This window comes from Podarcis liolepis (genome assembly GCF_965112155.1).
Source record: "Podarcis liolepis genome assembly, chromosome: 7".
NCBI lineage: Eukaryota > Metazoa > Chordata > Lepidosauria > Squamata > Lacertidae > Podarcis > Podarcis liolepis.
In genome coordinates, this window is record NC_139561.1 from 31,481,611 (window position 1) to 31,502,262 (window position 20,652).

Sequence of the window (20,652 nt, forward strand, 5' to 3'; positions counted from 1 at the left end):
TAGGTAAGTCTTCCAGAAATAGTTTTAAGATATATTTTTATGCATTTTGATAAATTTCAGGTTAACTTGCTATTAATGTTTGATTTTATCAATATTTTAATGAACATTTCATATTTCATGTATGTTATGTATGATTAAACAGCATATAATTCTGTTAAGTAAAATAATATTAAATCAGGCTAGAAGATAGCCTAAGGTGAAGGGGAGGAAAAAATTTGGTTGATGCTGAAATTCATGGGGTCTGCAACTGATGAAAATCTCCAAGACTGAATGTGGGAGACATTCAAATGATGCTCTGCTAAATTATAGAAATCACACCTAACAGAGCACCTAACAGAGCTTCCCTTGAATGTCAGCAACCTTCTCCCACTTTCCTTTTTGAGGCTTTGATCAGATTGAAGCTTCATGGCTTGCACACTATTTTGTGACATTTTGATTGCCCTAATAAAGGTATTGCTCTAATGTGGATTTCAGAATTTCGAAGACTGCAAGTTCCACCTCTCAGCTAGACTCGTGTTGCTTAATGGTGCACATGTTGTTTAATTGTTCCACACTAGATTGAGATTCATATGACTTTCCTCTTGCATCACCGGGTTACTTTTTCAATTACACTTAAGAGAGGACCACAGTGGAACTAGAAGTTGTGTAAATCCACTTGGCAGTACTTATTTTTTTTATTTTATGTTTGTCAGCCAGTAGGACGCAGTGGATCCTTCAAATGACTCTATTCCATAGGAATTTCAGTATGTAATTAAAGACTAAAAAAACAGTTCCAAGTTCTGTATATGCAGGCAAATAACTTTTATCGCTTAAAAAATTTCCAGCAATGGCCTGTTGCTGATTCCTTTAAAAATCAGGAGGCAGTGGAGGCAATGGAGGGGGATCTGGCGGAACACTTTCTTTGTAACTTGCCAGCCGACAGAAAACACAATTGATTTCTACTTTATCTTCATCATTGTGGAAGAGCAGGAAAGACTTCTTACATTCTTCACACTAGATTTTTTTATATAGAAAAAAATAACATATCAGTGGTTCAAACAAGAGGAATTTCCATTCTAAAAACAAACTGACACGCAGACCCATTTTTGCAAATGCTAATGAATGCTTAGCAGAAATCACTCTATAAGAGACATTCAGCATGTGCTCCTAATTTTTTAGTAGCATTTTACTAGGGGACAGACCATACTGGGTTCACTTACGTCCCATCAAAATGAGCGGGGCAAGATAAAAATGACTTAATTTCTTGGTTGCAGTGCAGTGCAATCCTGTATGCTTTCAGTCAGAAGCAAGCCCCATTGTGTTCAATGCTGCTTGCTTCCAGGAAAGAACAGGATTGTAGCCCTACAACTCAATCCTAACCATGTGTGCTCAGAAGTAAGTTAAGACTGCAATTCCATCTGGTATCAATACATTGTTTCGGCAACTGTATTGCATCCTGAATTTGAGATGCACTGCCGCTAGTCTGTGCAGGGACAACGATGTACCCAGACACATAGACACATACATATGTGAGCCTGCCTACCTTCCCCTCAAATATTTTTTCGCTGCCATAGGAATGTCATGCTGGTAGCTCTTGTTCCTGTCGGGAAAGGATATGGGGAAAGCACCAGCTGGCTGCTGGGTGTTATAGTGTAAAACATCTGGAAGCACCAGGCCAGGGAAGGCTGCTATGCACTATAGGATATGCAGCTTCCTGTTATTCAGATGTTCTCCTTTATTATGGTTTCCGATATTCAAGTGTGACATTCAAAACCAGTTCCAGATTTCATCCCTGACTTAAATGATGCTCTGCCCTTCAACATTCTTTGATCCAAAGGCTGTGAAATGCACCTGTGGCTCGCAGAATGGACTTTAGGGCACATAGGATTCGGAGGTTGGGGTTTGCTAAAAGGAAAAGGAGGAAGCATATGGACATACAAATAGAGAGAAACATTCATGTAGGATAGTTACATCCAAGAGAGGAATAATAAGACTGACCTTTGCTAACTTGGAGCCTCTTGTTCTAATGGCTTGGACCACCACAGGGACTTCATGGGCATCTGCAATGTCCCAAACTCTCAAAGTACAGTCCTGAAACAACGGAAGGATTTCTATCAATTTACAGCAGGGGTGGATAACCATTTTCAGGCCAAGGGCCACACCTTTGGGGGCTGCATGTCAATATGGGCATGACTGAAATGCAAAAGTGGTTGTGGCCAATTTTAAAATATTTAAAATGGAGGGGATCGAGGTGTGGGTGGGTGTACAGTTACACATATTTTTTGGCACCACACACTCATAGCAGGAGGCCCACGAGAATGGTCTTCAAGGTTTTCTCTTTTTTTAGGACAAACTTGTCGGGGTTTTGAGGGGCCCACAAAAAACCTTATGGGATTGAAGTATCACAATGAGGTATCTACAGAAGCAGTCGGGAGTGGGAGGAAGACAGCCACTGAACTATGTTTCAAATTATTTAACTAAGCTTACTGATGATACCTTTGAGGCAGATACAAGCCACTTCTTGTTGCTACTCAAGGCAATGTCTGTCACCCAACCTGCATGACCCTGTAAAGAAACAGTTTTCCGATTACACAAAAGTGGGATTTTGTTCACCCTTAAGACATTTGTAGAGAGCCAAGTCCTACTGAACTAAGTGCAACGTGCCTCTGAGTAAGCATGCTTATGGTTGCACTATTAGTTTCATTGTTATTTTATTTCAATACTACTGAAGGCCTTTTTCTGTTGTGAACGTCACAGATGAAAACTGCTTAGAGGTGCATTAGAAGATGTGTTCTACATTCAAGATCTTTGTGGTGAGTCTTTTGTGACACTCTGAGGGGGGGAAACCCCATCTGTTTCTGGCAAAATCTAATTAATACTTTGTATTTTTTCTTAAGCACTTACATACAATTTTAATATATTATTTTAAATATAATATCTTCCACAGAACTTCATAGTGAATAGTTTTAATTACTGTTATGGAAGAACTACGGTTCTGTTCCCCTTTTCCGGCCGATGCATTTGTCATTCTGTCTGTTATGAGAAGGGGAGCAGCCCTACAAGAAAGGGGCCTCCTGCCAGGGTGGAAGTTCTGTTCTGATGCAAACAAACATTGCCACCGATTCCTCCCATGGCACCCACGGGTGTTGGGGTTCAGCTCTGCACATTTCTTTTGTTTCTATATTGGCCAGAAAGTGAAGCTTCCACTCCCATGTGGTGCCGAGAAACTTTGACAGGAAAGGGAAGGGAGAAGGTGGAGGCTGCCTTTATAAAAAAGAAAAAATATGGGACCGTCCCACTGCCTAGGAAGCTTGGAAGTGGGGAGTAAAGCAACTGGAGCTGCTTTGCCTGTGAGTTTCAGTGTGTGTGAGAGAGAGACCTGTGTTATATTTTGTTTTCTGTGTGGGATTTGTGTCTTTCGTCTGTGCGTGCTTTCGGGGAGGGGAGTTCTCTGAGCACCATCACTTTTCCTTCCGTGAAGTTGAATCGCCTTCTGGAGGCAAATACGTTTTGGCGCTTGAGGCTCAAACCCAACCTCTGCCTTGCTACTCAGTTCCCTGGGCAAGTTATTTGCTTTTCGTGGCTAGCCAGCCTGCAGGGCAGCCATTTCTGTTGTGGTGGTGCCCTGCCTCAGGGCCGGCCCAAGACATTTCGGCACCTGAGGCAAATCGCAAACTGGCACTCCTCCCTCCCCCACCACCAGGGAAGAAGTGAGGAATGAAGATCTACACCAGGAACAAGGAAGGAGTGAATATCGACATCAAGCACAGGGGGAAGTGTCAAAGCATCTTTACCCAAGTCAGAATCAAAGGGGCATCACAGAGGATCTACTGTCCTTGCAGATCTGGCAACCCGAGGCAGTTGTCTCACCTTGCCTCATGGGTGAGCCAGCCCTGCCCTGTCCGCAAGAGTTTCTCAAATTTTGAAATGTGCCCACAGCCCCAAAAGAGGCTGGGGACCCTTAACCAACCTCAAGCATTATTGAATATACAGGCCTCACAATGTTATGGTTACCTACAAGTGAAAATATTCGGTGTACAACTGCTGTTCAAAAAACTGTGATGCTTGATCATGAACCACCCTAGGAATTATGGCTTAGTTTCCTAGCAACTACAACTCAATGGCTTAGTGCCAGAGGTGGAAATGTGCAGAATATGGTTTCTGAATTGCACTATCAGGAGATATGTGGGCACTGCCCAATGGATCAGCTATAAAAGCGGTGAAATTGTCAGTGTTTTAAACATTGTTACTGGATATCAAACATGACATGAAGAGATTGAGGGAAAAAGAGACACCAATTTAATTATTCTTATAGAAAGAGCATTTTCAAAAATTATCTTTCATTTAGGAACTGATCTTGCATAGTCAGTTGGAGTTTCACAGCTAACTTAAGCAAAATTAAGTCCTCCTTTGCCCAGGCAAATGCTTACACAGTACCTTTAAACATAGCTTTTTATATGCCTCTCGTGAGTCCCAGATAACGATTGTTTTGTCATAACCTCCAGACACCACAAGCGATGCTGAAATATAAAATTATGTCAGGTGACTGCCTTGTGCTCTGTTATTAAATAAACTAAGATTCATTCATGCAGGAAAAAGTGAATGAATATTTGACTTTTAATACAACTGAAATACTGCATTAAGAATACTAAGCCATATCTTTCTATATAATGGAAATGTAAAAATGTCATCACGCAGCTCCCACTGGGAGATTTCTAGGCCACATCACAGGCCTGGATTTGCAGGAAGTCATGGTAGGGGAAAGGAGCAAAAGTGAAGGTATGTTGCAAAACAACTGCGGTAATGGCATGAGAGCGAGAAGGGGAAAAGTGGTGGTTTAAAACAATGGCAGGAGTTTGAGTAAAGTGAGGATGGAAGCATACTGATGGCGAAAAGTGGCTATTTTAAACAGTGGCAGAGGTTTGAATAGAATAAGCAGGGGCTGACACAGCATCATAAAGCTTGACATTTTATTTCTCTGCTCAGACATGTTCACCTAACAATAGATCTTAATGAGCTTATCAATTAAGGGGTGTTCTAGAAGGCTGACTGAACAACAATCTACCGTAAGTCATCAAGTTCCGTCTACCTCAATTAAATGAGCAACCATTTAATCAAAACGGAAAATCATTTCATTCTGAAAGTTGAGAACTTAATTAGTGGTTTGAGCATGACCCCTGTGACTCATCTGAAATAAACACACTTTTCTTTCACATTTATACATTTGCGTAGAAGGTGCCATTATATGACATTTCACATTACTCACCATCCTTACTAATATCACAGCAGCCAACTATTCCTATGTGGCCCTGATCCAAAATAATGGGTCCATGGGAACGGAACTCCCCTGTCCTGATATCCCATAACTTTACGACTTCATCCCAACCTGCTGTGCACAAATAATGGCCATCCAAGGAGAAACGGCAATCTGCAATTGCGTTGGTGTGTGCCCTGAAAAAGATGTGCAGATCACTGCAGCAGGATACCTTCAAATTTACAGTGTTGACTCTTCTGTAGGGCACACTATTTGACCTCAGCCCTGGTACTGCAGAAAAAACCCAGTTACTGGTCAGTTGCTGTTCTTTCTGGCTATCCTCATAGCTGCAAATGCTTTTTGTCCCAGGCACACAATGCCCTCCAAAGGCTAGCTTTGGAGAATCACCTGTGAAGTGCAAGTAAAAGTAACACTAGTCTGGACATGGTAGATAAGAAGAAAAGAAGAGCTGGGGCCAAGGATGTTCTGAGTGCAAACAGATATACTTTTAAAAATGGACTCCTGTTTTCTTTCTTTCTCAGAAAAACGGTTTGAGAAGGAGAAGAAGAAGTAGTAGTGCTATGAAATTAATGAAATAAACACTCTTTCATTAAAGGACCATTTTGTTAATATTTTTTAAAATTATATCTGGAAAAGCATTAAAAAACGGATAGTGTGCATATACTGAGCTGTGGTAGGCCTGATACGTCCCTGCCAAAATAAAAACAATACTGCCCGAAAAGCGCATAAAAATCTTTTGAAAAGCTGAACTCTCAGCACTCACAAGTGGGAAAACACAGGAGGGTGACTATTATGTGGATGGGCCTCCCATAAAATGAGTGTGAAAAGAAGATTCCAAAATTAACATCTAGTTTAGTGGAAGTGGCCACATTACCCATTTAACTGCTACAGATTTTACACTTATAGGAAGCAGACTTCATGAGAGCCACATCAGTAGCTGCTTCACTGTCTCTTTTACCGCTCAATTGTGACTGTGGTAGACTGTGCTATAATATCCCAGAATTTTAAAGACATGTCAGATGACACTGTAGCTATTCGTTGGTTCTGAGGATCAAAGCGACATCTTCTCACTGTGCTTCTGTGATACTCTGAAAGAAAGGAACACTCCAAGTAACAGGCTGCAAGCACTTTGGACAAGGTTAGAGCTACCAGCTAGTCTGATGGTTACTCACATCTGAGTTTCAGCTTATTGTCATGGTTTTGTTATTTTAATGTACGTCTCTATAGTTCCAAAACACAGCAGAAACTGAAACACTTGCACACACAACAACTAACCATCTAAGTATGGGGCAAAATGTCAATTTAATAATTCTGAAGTAGTGACACTAATACTTGATTTTTTTTTAAGTCAGTTTACCCACCCACCACTTGATTCCCATTTTTTCAACTCTTAGCAATTTTACACATCAAAAACTAGCCTTAGAATTCACTCTGTTAATTCAATTGGCTCAATATTGTGCCATAGGAATGTATCCTCAGGAGATATATGTGGTGTGTGTATTGTTATAGGTTTGGGGGGGTGGGTCAGTCTGGATGATACCCATTGGTCCCTTCCAAACCTGTGATCCTGTGCGAGGTTAGAATCTACAAGAGGAAACCTGGTAAACTGGTCAGACTAGTTCCGTTGTTAAGGTCATGGCCTTAAGTATTGCAATTTACATGTCCGTAGAGGTTGCCATAGAGACAAATGGACGGGCCTTTTCCCAACTCACTTGGCTTGATGTCATCCTAGGATGGGGAACAATAGGCTAAGGGGGGAAGGGGGCTGTGCATGTGTGAATTTTGGCAGACACTGGAAGCTGGAGACTGCAGAGATATGTCTTGCTCCGTGCTGAACTCAAAAACTGTGACTTGAGGCTTCCCTAGTACATTAAGATCTGTTGGGGTCTTCATGCTGCGAGCCTCTCCATCCTATGCTTAGATCAGGGGTAGGCAACCAAAGGCCCGGGGGCCAGATGCGGCCCCATCACCTTCTCAATCCAGCCCACAGACAGTTCGGTAATCAGCGTGTTTTTACATGAGTAGAATGTGTCCTTTTATTTAAAATGCACCTCTGGGTTATTTGTGGGGCCTGCCTGGTGTTTTTACATGAGTAGAATGTGTGCTTTTATTTTAAATGCATCTTTGGGTTATTTGTGGGGCATAGGAATTCATTCACCCCCCCCCCAAAAAAAAATATAGTCCAGCCCACCACATGGTCTGAGGGACAGTGAACCAGCCCATGGCTACAAAAGGTTGCTGACCCCTGGCTTTGATCATATATGTTTCAATAAAACCATATATTCAAAAGATACCACAGTATATCCATTGGCTGTCATTCAAAGGAAACCAGACTCTAGGTAAGCACAGAAACCTGTGGAGTATCTTGCTACTCAGAGATTGGGGTGCATGCAACAATGTATGCACACACAATTTCATTGGGTACTTGGCAAACAATGCTTGCCACTTATAGCCATATTTGCATTAGTTGTCAAGATAAGCCACATAAATAGGGTCGCTGAAGCTTTCAGCTGTGCTGTGTGCTGTATTGTGCTCTACAACAAAGCAATAGAGCAGAACTAAAATATTTAACAATTTTTGGACAAAGACATGCTCCTTCTAGGGAGATATGTAAGAAATCCATATATACTCTAGATGCAGGTAAACATGTACAATATGCAAACGGACAGGGGCACAGCCAAACAGAATCGTATCCTGTACACGTCCCACTGAAGTGAGAGGCATGTGTACGTCTGGGAGTCTTTCAACGGGTATAAAGAAAAGGATCGTGACCAAGTTTTTAAAATGTTACCTCTGACATATGCCACCTTTTTCGCATCTTCTACACCGCAAATGAATAAAGCATTTTCCAAATCTGAACTGGAGGCGACGTACTTGCCATCGTGAGAAATATGGCATGACGTCACAAGGCCATCCTGCTCTAGAGTCCACTGGAGAAGAGAAGAGAAGCCCTTGAGGTTATGCTTTTAGGGTTAACGATCAGCCAAGGACCAAACATATGCACATGAGACCAGATGCAGCTCAAGTTACTTGTGACTGAGACCAAGGCGACACTCCCACCATGTACCTGGCAGCGTGCAGAGGGCAGACTGGATCACGCTCACAGGTTTTAAAAAAAGAATATTTAACTCACTTTTAAGCATTTATACAAGGTGTGACCAGAAAATTCAGTGAATGGTCACAGAAATCGGACAGCAAGAAATATTCGAACATACAACCGGCATTGGAAATGCTCAAAACTGTGTACGGAGATCAGTGGCGTAGCATGGGGGGTGCAGGGGGGCCCAGCCGCACCGGGCACAACATCTGGGGGGTAGGGTTAGGGGGCACAAATCCACGGGTTAGGGGGCGCAAATCCACGGGTTAGGGGGCGCAAATCCACGGGTTAGGGGGCGCAAATTACTTGCCTTGCCCCGGGTGCTGACAACCCACGCTACGCCACTGACGGAGATGAAGCTGTAACCTGAAAGACAGTGTATGAGTGGTTTAAGCGTTTCCACGAAGGTCGGCAAACCATTGAAGATGTCCAAGCTGCTGTGACAAGGGAACTGAAAGCAGTACGAAAAGAGGACTTCTTCAGAAGTTTCCAACAGTTTTACAAACCTTGTCAATGGTGCATTGTATCAGAGTGGGCCTATTTTGAAGGCCTGTAAGGCGTGTATGTTCAAATATTTCTCACTGTCCGATTTCTGTGACCATTCACCGAACTTTCCGGTCACATCTTGTATTTATGCCTCAGAACATTCTGAGATAAGGCTATGGTTCACGCCCGCCCCAGTCCTGCTTAGTAGGAACAGTAGGTAAGTTCTGAAAGCTTAATCCTGGTCAGAAATCATATATAAATACATGAAATGCAGCAAACGTTTATCTTTTGCTGTAATTGTTTTAATTGTTTTGGTTTTTTAATCACATGATCAAAATCTGTACCAATTGAATTAGACCATTAGGGTGGAACCAAACATTACACACAAATGAATTTAACCGATTCTTATGGAAGGCCCTCCACATGAACGCTTGCTTGACACCCATTCAGATATGTCATGCTGGTTGGTGCCAAAGACCTTTCTGTTTTCCCAGGACTTTCACTCCAAGATGTTCTGTCACTGGCTGCTGTTTTCACACAGTTTCTGACTGTATGCTTAATTTTTAAAATTATATTTCTGATTTTTGTAAGCTTATCCTTGGAATCCGTTTGAAGGCCAGGTAGAAATCCCCACAGAAAAATCAACGTTTGTTCGAGAAAAGTCATTTTGGGAGGAGTTGATTTGGAGCAGACAAGTGTTGAGATTACTGTATTATTGTTATTTATTAAATGTATATACCAACCTTTATCTGAAGATCACAGGCCAGTTGACAACATAAAAACACAAAATGCATAACATAATAGTAATAAAAAAAACTATAACCCCACTACCACCAATTTTCACTGCAAGAAACTTCACCAAACTATTCCCCCATTCCAAATGACTGCATGTGTTTGCAAGGATAAACATTTGAGTAAATAATAATAATAATAATAATAATAATAATAATAATAATAACAACAACAATAATTTATTATTTATACCCCGCCCATCTGGCTGAGTTTCCCCAGCCACTCTGGGCGGCTTCCAATCAAGTGTTAAAAACAATACAGCAAAAGGGAAGTTTAGTTTCTAGTGATTAAATAGGGGGTTTTAGATTAAAAAAATCAATACATACAAGCACTTTCCCTGTTTCAGTATCCCAGGCCCTTAGACTTTTATCATATGATGCTGTTATCAACCTAAAACATTAAACACATTTACATGTTCAAAGACAGCAAAAATGTTTGATTCATGCTAATTAATTATTATTATTATTAAGATAACAATAACAAATAGCTTACGAATGTTCTTTATGCTCCGCTCTCATATTCTGGAAAGAGTCATCCTCCATCATATGTAGTATTTAGTGCTCGTCCACACTTCTGCTTGTCCCCTGCCTCAAAAGCATGAGCTGGAATGGTTTTCCGCTTAACCTGGGCTTTCTAAGCGTGGTTCCAAGCGGTTTCCCCCTTGCGCAGCTCCTTTCGCAGGGAAAACCTGCTCTTTCGTGCAAAATAGGAGCAAATGGCACTCTGGAGAAAACCCAAGTTGTGTTTGCTCCGATTGACTGCTAAAGAGCTGTTTTTCCTGGGGGAAAGTAGCGGGAAAGGAGGAAGCATGGATAAGCCCTCAGGATAAGAGAAATGACACTATAGATATGTCTTCAAATATTACAGCTCCCTTTTGTTCATTAGAGTTACACTCAAACTGGAAACTGGGATGTTCCACATTTGCAAATCAACTGGAAGCAGAAAACCCTGGGAAGCAGGAAAATACAAACCGCTCATGTGGCTTATAAGATATTTAAGGGGGGAAATCATATAACTTAGTTGTGGCCACTGGGTAGGATGGAATTGTTTCTCAAAATCCCTGGGCCAGCCCACTTTTAACGTGGCAACAAAAGTTTCTGCCCCTATAGCAATTAAGGAGCCGAGCCAGGTGGAATGTAACTTAGGAGGAATCCTATGTTCTCTGGGGCCTTGTTCCTTCCCCCTGTGTAACATTATGCAGAAGCGGCATACATTAAATCTCTCCCACTGAAGTTAATGGACAGCCCCAGACAACCACTTTTCTCAGTCCCACAGCATCAGGAGCCCAAATAATTCTGCAAGCCTCCACAGCTCATCACTGCATGGTTGCAAAGCGCCTCTGGAGAAATTGTACCTTGTGTATTAAGGCCTGCTGAATGGAGCCACATCACTCTCAGAGTCATAGACTCCCATAAGTCTGTGCCATTCCACTGGCCCACGCTTCCAAGTTAGCTCTGTTCGGCTGTGCCCCTGGGTGCTATGCCCAGTGCTAAGAGAGCAGGAAGGCTGGGATCCTGGAAGGCTGATCAAGCCAGTCCGCCTTCTGCAGTGCCTATGTGGTGGTGCAGTTGCTGTCTGGAGCAGTCCTGCTGTGCCCTCACCTAAAATAACTGCTGGTAGAGCAACGTGGCAGGTAAACTTTGCCTTGTGGGCATCGTTTTTATAACCTCCTGAACTGAAACTCAAATCCAACCTCGGTGCTCTTTCACACTAATCCTCCCGGAAGCTTCTGGTGCTGCTCTGTATGAGTTTACTCTATTACAGTGGTACCTTGGTTCTCAAACTTAATCCGTTCCAGAAGTCCGTTCCAAAATCAAAGCGTTCCAAAACCAAGGCACGCTTTCCCATAGAAAGTAATGCAAAACAAATCAATCTGTTCCAGACTTTTAAAAACAACCCCTAAAACAGCAGTTTAACATGAATTTTACTATCTAACGATTCCATTGATCCATAAAATGAAAGCAATAATCAATGTACTGTACTATAAAATAAATAAGACAGTATTGTATATGATAAAAATGAAAATTTAATTTTTCTTCTTCTCTGCACTAATGGTACTCATTGTTTGAATGGGGGGCTTTTATCCATTTCTGCAATCAATCAATCAATCAATCAATCAGTAGCTGAACTGAGTTCCACACAGTCACAAAAACAAATTAACAGAAAAAGCCTCAAAAACGAAAACAAAAAATAAATAGCAAAAACAAAAGCGCCAAACTTAATCCATTCCAGAAGTCCATTTGACTTCCGAAACGTTTGAAAACCAAGGCACAGCTTCTGATTGGTGCAAGGGCCCCAGAAACAATAGCTGACAGCCGCAATGGATGTTCAGCTTCCAAAAAACGTTCAAAAACTGGAACACTTACTTCCAGGTTTTGGGAGTTTGAGAACCAAGGCATTTGAGAACCAAGGCGTTTGAAAACCAAGGTACCACTGTATAGACATTTCTGTTCTTCCTTTACCATGCAACCATCTCCTCTTGCAAAGAATATAAAATAGTCTGTTCACACAGACACCCAGCAGAATGGGAGTGGTTGGCATGGTCTGATGATGAGTGCTTTGAGGAAACATTTGGGCCACAACAGGTCTTGAGCTTTCTCCTAGGTAGACCTTGGACTTCCCATGCTTGTTTCCCACCTATTGTGCTCTGAAGCTGGCTGGGAGTTGTGACTGGAACAGTCCTCCTTTCTTCCCTGTTGGCCTGCTTGGCAAAAGGCTAGCTGCTGCAGATGGCTTGTGTTTGCGCTGCCAGACAATTTGTACCCATGTCAGACAGCCCTGGAGTCTGTGGGAGCTGCCCTCCTTCCAACTGCAACCCGGCGGAGAAGCAACTGCGTCTCGTGCTGGTTGCCTGGTTTTCCTTGCATTGACTAGGCAGGAAAATATTCAAGCTTCATCACATCCTGCCTTATATCACGGGGTCATTCAGCTGTCGCCCCCTGCATGGCTAATATGGGGTTGCTGTTGGGAAACGGGGCAGGATTGCCAGAGATGCAGTCTCTTCACTGTTGATGTTGTTGCTATTATGGCTTTTGTTCCTATGGCGACTGTTGAAATGTTGCCTCTGCTGCTGATGGCTGTGCACAGAATCCCAACGATGGAGTGATGGATGCCTGATGTACTGAGACCACAGGATTGAGCTGTCATTGGACTCAATTTAGAATCTGCGTGCTATTCTGAATATGAGGTTTTCTGGGGCTAGCTTTCCTCTGCATTTTCCAGCAGCTGATGTTGCTTGGTAACTGCTCTGTCATTGACACAGCAGTAAAAAAAAAAGCACTAAGGTCCATTATACAACAAAGATATTCAATTATATTTATCCCAAGGTGGATAAGTATCTATATTTGTCTCCCACGGTTTATTTTTCAGCACCCTCCATTAGACCAAAATAACAATTTTTCTTGACTAATCCAGAACGTAAGCACTGTTATCCTAATGGCCATTCAGTATTTTGACAACTAATGCAGTGGTCTGGTCTGCGCATCCTGTTAAACCATAAAAGGCATTTAGCTCTGGTGTAAGATGAATGAGCAGTGAGCTGGTTCATGGTCCCAGCTACTCCTGGCCAATCAATGCCATGAGGCAAAACACCGCAAAGTCTCGACTTGATGTGTTGTCTGAACTCAGGCTCAGCTTGTGGGTTATTTTCTCTTCAATGAACAGTAGCCCAGCTTTGTTCTTGGCTTAGCACTCATGGGTTGTTGGGGAAAACAAGCAACCCAGGTTCAGAGGACAGGACAATGCAAAGTTCATGATTTGTTTCAGCACAGTCAGGAGCAAAGGAGGAGCAAAGCAGGGATTTTTGAGCATGCTGGGCATTGGCGTGAAATTGCAGTTAAACATTAGGTATGGTTTAACGTGGCATGAAGATGATTTTGTTATCATGCTTGTTTGCTTTCCTCTTATCTATAACCAGTCTGGATAGCTAATGTCTCTTCTAAATTAATTAGCCATAATGCGAAAGCATTGATTTAATTGAATATATTGTACTGATTTGCATCGCTGTTATCTTTTAATGAAAAGAGTTAAAAAAACCAAAACAGTGGTTTATAGAAACTTTTCATGCTTCTTAGCTGGCTCTCCACTCAGTTCTGACAACAGTTGCACTGACGTCTTAAATTCAGAAATGTAGCAAATAAATGTGGGAGCAAAAGGAGGCTTAGCTTATCTCCGTCCCTTGAAGATGCCTCTGCAAAACTGTACATCTTCACACAGAATTTTCTTCTCTTATCAGCTGCACTCACTGAATGCATCTGATCTCTGCAAGTGGCATGATGATAGTGTCTGGTGAGACCCCAGCCACCCCACCATCTTCCATTTGTCCCAATATGAACTCATGGAGTAGCACTGCAGATATATGCTCCTCTCTTGGCTCCTCCACATTGTAGCAGCCAGACTCAGTGGCAATACTCTCTCCCAAGGAATAATTGTTAGTCTCTTGCAGCAAATACAACAGTTTTGTGGCACCTTAAAGACTGGCATATATAACATGGCATAAGCTTTTGCAGACTTCATTACATGTGGTAGTAATACACTGAGTTAAAATCTAATTAATCTATTTACTTTTTTAATAAAAAAGATTCAAGTATTTTATAAGATATATATAACAACACAGTCGTGGTAATAATTTTTCCTACTGGCTTTCTAAGGCAGGACAGCATTGACCGTTCTGTTTTGTCATCATTCTTTTCCCTGTTCCTATAAACCCACTTGCTGAATATAATTAGTTCTGTGGCTTACTAATTAATATATAAAATGCAACAGTGTTATCACCTTTTATTATCAGGACTCAGGCAGCATTCAGAAATGGGCCCAGTGTGCTCACCTTCAAAGGTCTGAATACAGACAGCACCGGCAATATCCTTCAAGAAATAAAGATAAACTTGGTTATTCAGTAGTGTGTTCAGACTGAAAAAGACAATGAAGGCTAATTCGTAGGACATATTTTTCCACTTAATTATTCCAAATAGTTCTGCTTATAAGCTGCCCGCAGAACTTGCATCTGATAAATCAATTACCTCTGTTTACCTGATGAAGCCACATGATACACTGGCTGCATGATACATTTATCTCTTCAAAAAGAACTATTCTGGGCTATTTGAAGGCAAATGCAACCACACAGGGCATAAATTGTATTCTTATTCTCTGCCCAGTGTCTCAGGTTCAGAGGTACCCACAATGCAAAAGTGGAATGTTTTCCCCACATTTCCATTTATATTATTTATAGCTTCTAACCTTTCTACTCTTTTTTTTAAACATAATATATACCGAACCATCACCACACCCTACAAAAATGAGCTCTGCAGGCCAAGCGTTCATTGTGCAAGTAGTGGGAAAGTTACCACTTTAATTTGGCAAGTAAAATTGTGTCAAATACTTTACACTTCAATCCTATATATGTCATTTCAGAAATAAATTCCACTGAGTATAATGGGACTTACTCCAAGCTGAGTGTGCAAAGGAGTGTGACCTTAGAGACAGTGTATGTTTGGTACTTTCAACAATGATTCACTTAACCTTTGTGCTAATATGATAAACTACGGTTTAGACTTCAGAGCAATATGATCAATTAGATTTCTTGCTTCAGGTCTGTAACAAGCTTACCCAGAGTTTCACTGTGCTGTCATAAGAGCCTGAAAGAACTTTTGTTTCATCAAAACAGAAATGACAGGAGGTCACAGCTGCTGAATGTCCTTTTAAAATTTTAAAATGAATCTGTGAAAGAACAGAGTATCTCATGTTATCTTCTGTCAATGTTTTTTTTGTAGATACACCAGTCAAGAACAGGGCTGTACAAAGTGTAATTAGAAATACCTTCTGTTCTGTCAGTTTCTCTCTTGCACGTTCACTGAAGCCAATTTACATGAATCCTGAGCAAATGGCTCACTGGAGTCTATTTTAAATCTCTCCACATGTGAATTGGTTCCTGGTGGCTGCTGATGGTTGTGTGAAGTGGTTGCCACTGGCTTCCTAACAACATTTTTATCTGGGTCTGAAGAAAGGTGCTACATGACACGCCTGATACTTTATCTTAACCAGGACTGCAATCCTAATCTCATTTCCCAGGGAGTAAATCCTATTGAATGCAATATGGCTTACTCCTGAGCAGTGGCGTAGCATGGGTTGTCAGCACCCGGGGCAAGGCAAGTGATTTGCGCCCCCTAACCCGTGGATTTGCGCCCCCTAACCCTAACCCCCAGATGTTGCCCGGTACGGCCGGCCCCCCCTGCACCCCCCACGCTACGCCACTGCTCCTGAGCCGACACAGTTAGAATTGCACTGAGTGACTTTTAAGAGATTCCCTTATCAGGTGACTACCAACATTTCTTCGATGAAAATAGGGATGTCTCATTCCATAACGATAATTTTACTATTTATAACCCCACACATCTTACAGGGCTGCCCCAGCCACTTTGGGCAGCTTCCAACATATATAAAAACATAATTAAACATTTAAAAACCCTTCCCTATACAGGATTGCCTTCAGATGGCAGGGGGGTTCAGATAACGCCATACCCTCCAACATTTCTCCAATGAAAATAGGGATGTCTTAAGGAAAAGCGGGACATTCCGGGATCAAATCAGAAACCAGGACCACTTCTCTAAATCAGGGATGTTCCTGGAAAATAGGGACATCTGGAGGGTCTGCAGCACTACTCAGAATTAGATCTATGGGCGTAGCCAGGATTGGGGGGGGGGGAGGCCTTTTGGGACACGGGTAGCACTGTGGGTTAAACCACAGAGCTTAGGACTTGCCGATCAGAAGGTCAGCGGCTCGAATCTCCGCGATGGGGTGAGCTCCCGTTGCTCGGTCCCTGCTCCTGCCAACCTAGCAGTTCGAAAGCACTTCAAAGTGCAAGTAGATAAATAGGTACCGCTCTTGCGGGAAGGTAAACGGCGTTTCCGTGCGCTGCTCTGGTTCACCAGAAGCGGCTTTGTCATGCTGGCCACATGACCCGGAAGCTGTATGCCAGTAAAGCGAGATGAGCGCTGCAACCCCAGAGTCGGTCACGACTGGACCTGATGGTCAGGGGTCCCTTTACCTTTACCTTTAGGCCTTTTGTTGGGAGTGCAAAACCTCAGTTAGCTATGTATTTTTGTCGATGGGGGGGGGGGCGGGAGGCTGCCCCGTCCTGCCTACACTCATGATTAGATCCATTGAAATTAAGCAGCAGGACTAACTTAAGAGGGGTCTGCCCTTACAACAGGACTAATACCATACCACCCAGTGATGCACCGTTTCTTGCAGGAACGAGAAGTCGATGCTAATCAAAGAAATAAATCCATTGACAGGTAACTTGCACCGCCCCCTTATCATTCGTTCCTTACAACTCGACCCACCCGCTTCGCCTCCGCCACCCCACCTTGGCCAGCTTCTCATGGTCCCCCTCCCAGGCCTGCGGCGGGCGGGTCTCGGTGGCCAGGGGGTCGTCCGGGCAGACCATCGGCGGAGGAGCCATCTCCAAGGGCGGGAACCCTCCCCTCCCTTCCCCGACGGCGGAGGCAGCTACTCCGAGGGTCGCTTTCCCTCCTTCTGCTCCTCCACCGGCGGCGGCCTCCCAAACGCTTAGCAACCGGCCTGGCTCGCGGCTTCTCCCGCCAGCCCCTTCCTCCTCTCCGCCGTCGGGGAAAGAGCCGCCTTTCCCCCGTGCCTCCCCTCTAGGCCTGAGGCGAAGCGGGACGCCCGGATTCCGAGATCACGGAGCGCTTCTCGGCTTCCTCCCGGGAAAAGGCACAGCGCCGCTTATGGGAGCAGAGTTTGCACCTCTGAAAACCAACCGGGAATTTGTACTCTGCACAAGCCCTGGGGCACTCTCCTTGACGCCTCAGAGCGCAAGTTTTTTAAAATAATAATAATAATAATAATAATAATAATAATAATAATAATAATAATAATAATAATAGTTTAAAAATACAAGTATTTTGAGTACGTACAGTAAAGTACAACACACTGTGATAGGAATGTACAGCACACACATATCAAAATCAAGAACATTTTCTGGGAAGGCTAGAAGGAAACTACTATAAGGTGATAGACAACCCACCAACCCCAAAACAAAGTGTTTGCCCCTCAGCAGTGGGAATTTGCAGCGCAATCTTAGGCATTTCTATTCCTGCTGAGTTCAATGGTGCTGACTTGGAGGTAGGTGGGTCATGTGACAGCTGATGTTAATAGCCCAGTAGCTTATTTGCCCTTAAGTTTGATACACAAAACACAACAAAAAAGGAACTTCAGATTTTATAATAATAATAATAAATAATAAATTTTATTTATATCCCGCCCTCCCCAGCTGAAGCTGGGCTCAGGGCGGCTAACAACAATCAAAATAGTCCAACATTCTAAAACATTCATTATAAAATTAATTAAATCAAATTAAAATCAAATTAATGGCAACCAAATTAAAATCAAATTAATGGCAACCATCAAGCAAAATTTTGTGCAGATTGCCAGAGGAGGGGGTCAGGCTGCGCCCTGACAAAAGGCCTGGTGGAACAGCTCTGTCTTGCAGGCCCTGCAGAAGGATGTCAGGTCCTGCAGGGCCCTAGTCTCTTGTGACAGAGCGTTCCACCAGATTGGAGCCGCGGCCGAGAAAGCCCTGGCTCTAGTTGAGGCCAACTCTGTGGCCTGGGATCTTTAGGGTGTTTTTATTTGCAGACCGTAAATTTCTCTGTGGGACATACCAGGAGAGGCGGTCCCGTAGGTACGAGGGTCCTAGGCCGTATAGGGCTTTAAAGGTTAAAACCAGCACCTTAAACCTGATCCTGTACTCCACTGGGAGCCAGTGCAGCTGGTATAATACCGGATGGATATGATCTCGCAGCGAAGACCCCATAAGGAGTCTCGCCGCGGCATTCTGCACCCGCTGGAGTTTCTGGGTCAGTCTCAAGGGCAGCCCCACGTAGAGCGAGTTACAATAATCCAGTCTGGAGGTGACCGTCGCGTGGATCACAGTGGCTAGGTCAGGGCGAGAGAGATAAGGAGCCAACTGCTTAGCTTGGCGGAGATGAAAAAATGCCGCCTTTGTTATGGCCCAGAGCAGGGAGCTGAGGGTTTGTTTTGGGTCACACAGCTAATCACATAATCACACACCCAGCCATGGGCGTAGCTGCACCCCCCAATCAATAAAAATAAATAAAAATACATAGCATACTGAGGTTCTGTCCCATCCCCCCAAATCCTGGCTATGCCCGCAGAATCTCCTCTGTAAACGAAGTCTTGAATCACATCTGAGCCTACACTTTTCTCTTTTTAAATGCTAGTGTTTTTATTTAGATCTCATTGATGTACAGGCATGCATTTTTGTATAAACCTTTTTTAAATTTAATTTTGATATATATAAGGGGGAGAACAGGAAAAGTGCACGTCAATAATGTAGGTATAATAACAAAACCCAACAGTAAGGAAAACAGATCACATCATGCTGATCATTGTAATTTAACAAGGGATCAAATCAAGCGTTCCGTACGTATCTCAAGAGAGTTTGCTGGGTGTTCCTGTTGCAAGTAATGTTTGCCAAAGCATGTTACAAAATCTCACCAAATAGTGGGAAAGGCATCAGGTTTAGCAAGATCCCACAGTGCCTGAAGATGGAACGTAAGCTTTTCAGAGCCATGTTCCACACTTTTTGTACTACACCAGGAGGTCTACGTTTTGTAAAGTTTTCAATTTTTGCACAATGGTCAACTCAGGCAGCTACCACTAAAGAAAAGCAAAATATCTTGAAACAGAACATCTTGGTTATTTCCTTTGAAGATGGAGAGAAGGGCCAGCTGCAGTCTCATCTAAATCACTCCTATTATTGCAGTCCTGGGTCTTGAGGCATTTCCACCATCACTTTATTTATTTCATGAAATTTATACACTGCTTGAATGCAAATAAAATAATAAAAAATTAAAAATTAAAGGGGTTTACAGAAAAAAGATAAAACAATAAAATTATTATAAAGTGAAAATAAGTACCACATTCAGGGGCCACATTAGACAAAAGACAAGACATTTGAACTGGGGCTCTGTCTCACTTATGCCAAAGTTTTAACGCTGTTTCCCTAGTATGGACTGAAATAGATTTCTATGGTTTTTTCCATCCATATTTTATCCTACTGTCTTACCTTCCCATAGATTTTTGTTCAGCTAAAGCCCTTTATTTCCATGAACTAGGCCCTTTCCAAACCCCATATTTAAGATGATAGCCTCCCAATCTTGCTAGAGGTCTAGTGTGTGGATCTGACCACAGATGGTCTATCTGATATACTTGCATCTATCCTGCGTCCAGGTCACCAAAGTCCAGATGAAGCTGCTCCTGGGTGACAGGAACATCATGCCGAAAAAAAAGTTACACATTCTGATATAGCCTTGTTTCCCATTTTGAGAGGACCCTACGATAAGGTAGGATCCAAAACAGGTGTAAGAGACTGCAATGTGGTCAGTGGTGAATAGACTGGAGAAATGAGAACTTTGACATAATCTCCATACTGAAAATGTACTCAAACTAAAAGGGTTTTTAAAACAACAACAAACCACAACCATATTAATATTTTGAATGGTAGTATCCACAAGAGCCCCAGGTCTAGCACATTTTTCCTCTAAAGGCTGTCCAATGCTTGCTTTGTCATCAATATAAGGGATATTTGGCATACCTGGAATGCCCCATAGTACAGAGCAATATTGTAGGGACAGACATTTGGCAAGGTCTTGTGCTGAAGGAAAAGTATTGGGCTCGATGCAATTCAGTGCCATATAGCAGAAAACACTTTTCTGGATGTGTGGGGTATATGTTGTGTGGGGCTCATACATTGGAAGCTCAGCTTTCTCCCTCCACTCTCTAATGTGCTGTAGTGGTTATAGAGTACTGAACTTTCCCATCCTTCCATAAAACCCCTCTAAATCCCATAGAATTTCTATTACGGTACAAAAGCAACTATCAATAGGCACGTCTTACATCTGACACTTGAATGCAGATGCTCCCATGGTAGAGGTCATTCCATTTCTTCCCTCTCACACCGAGGATGCTTTCTGCAGCTAT

At 42.7% G+C, this 20,652-nt stretch overlaps 1 protein-coding gene across 3 annotated transcripts; it reads right to left on the reverse strand.

The window, feature by feature from the left end:
* Positions 1–641: 641 nt before the first annotated feature.
* WDR88 (WD repeat domain 88) lies at positions 642–17,373 on the reverse strand. 3 transcript variants are annotated; one of them, XM_083512444.1, is made up of 12 exons: positions 17,141–17,373; positions 16,994–17,089; positions 15,234–15,344; positions 14,403–14,491; positions 9,956–10,019; positions 8,046–8,184; positions 6,213–6,342; positions 5,246–5,430; positions 4,417–4,499; positions 2,476–2,544; positions 1,978–2,070; positions 642–993 (listed from the first exon to the last, which is right to left on the reverse strand). In XM_083512444.1, the coding sequence occupies exons 2-12, from the start codon at positions 17,087–17,089 to the stop codon at positions 847–849; spliced, it is 1,206 nt and encodes a 401-aa protein (XP_083368570.1). In that variant the 5' UTR covers positions 17,141–17,373; the 3' UTR covers positions 642–846. The 3 variants fall into 3 exon arrangements, with proteins under 3 accessions (XP_083368570.1, XP_083368571.1, XP_083368572.1); XM_083512445.1 differs by lacking the exons at positions 16,994–17,089; positions 17,141–17,373 and adding an exon at positions 16,852–16,984; XM_083512446.1 differs by lacking the exon at positions 15,234–15,344 and having other exon boundaries at positions 16,994–17,372.
* Positions 17,374–20,652: the final 3,279 nt, after the last annotated feature.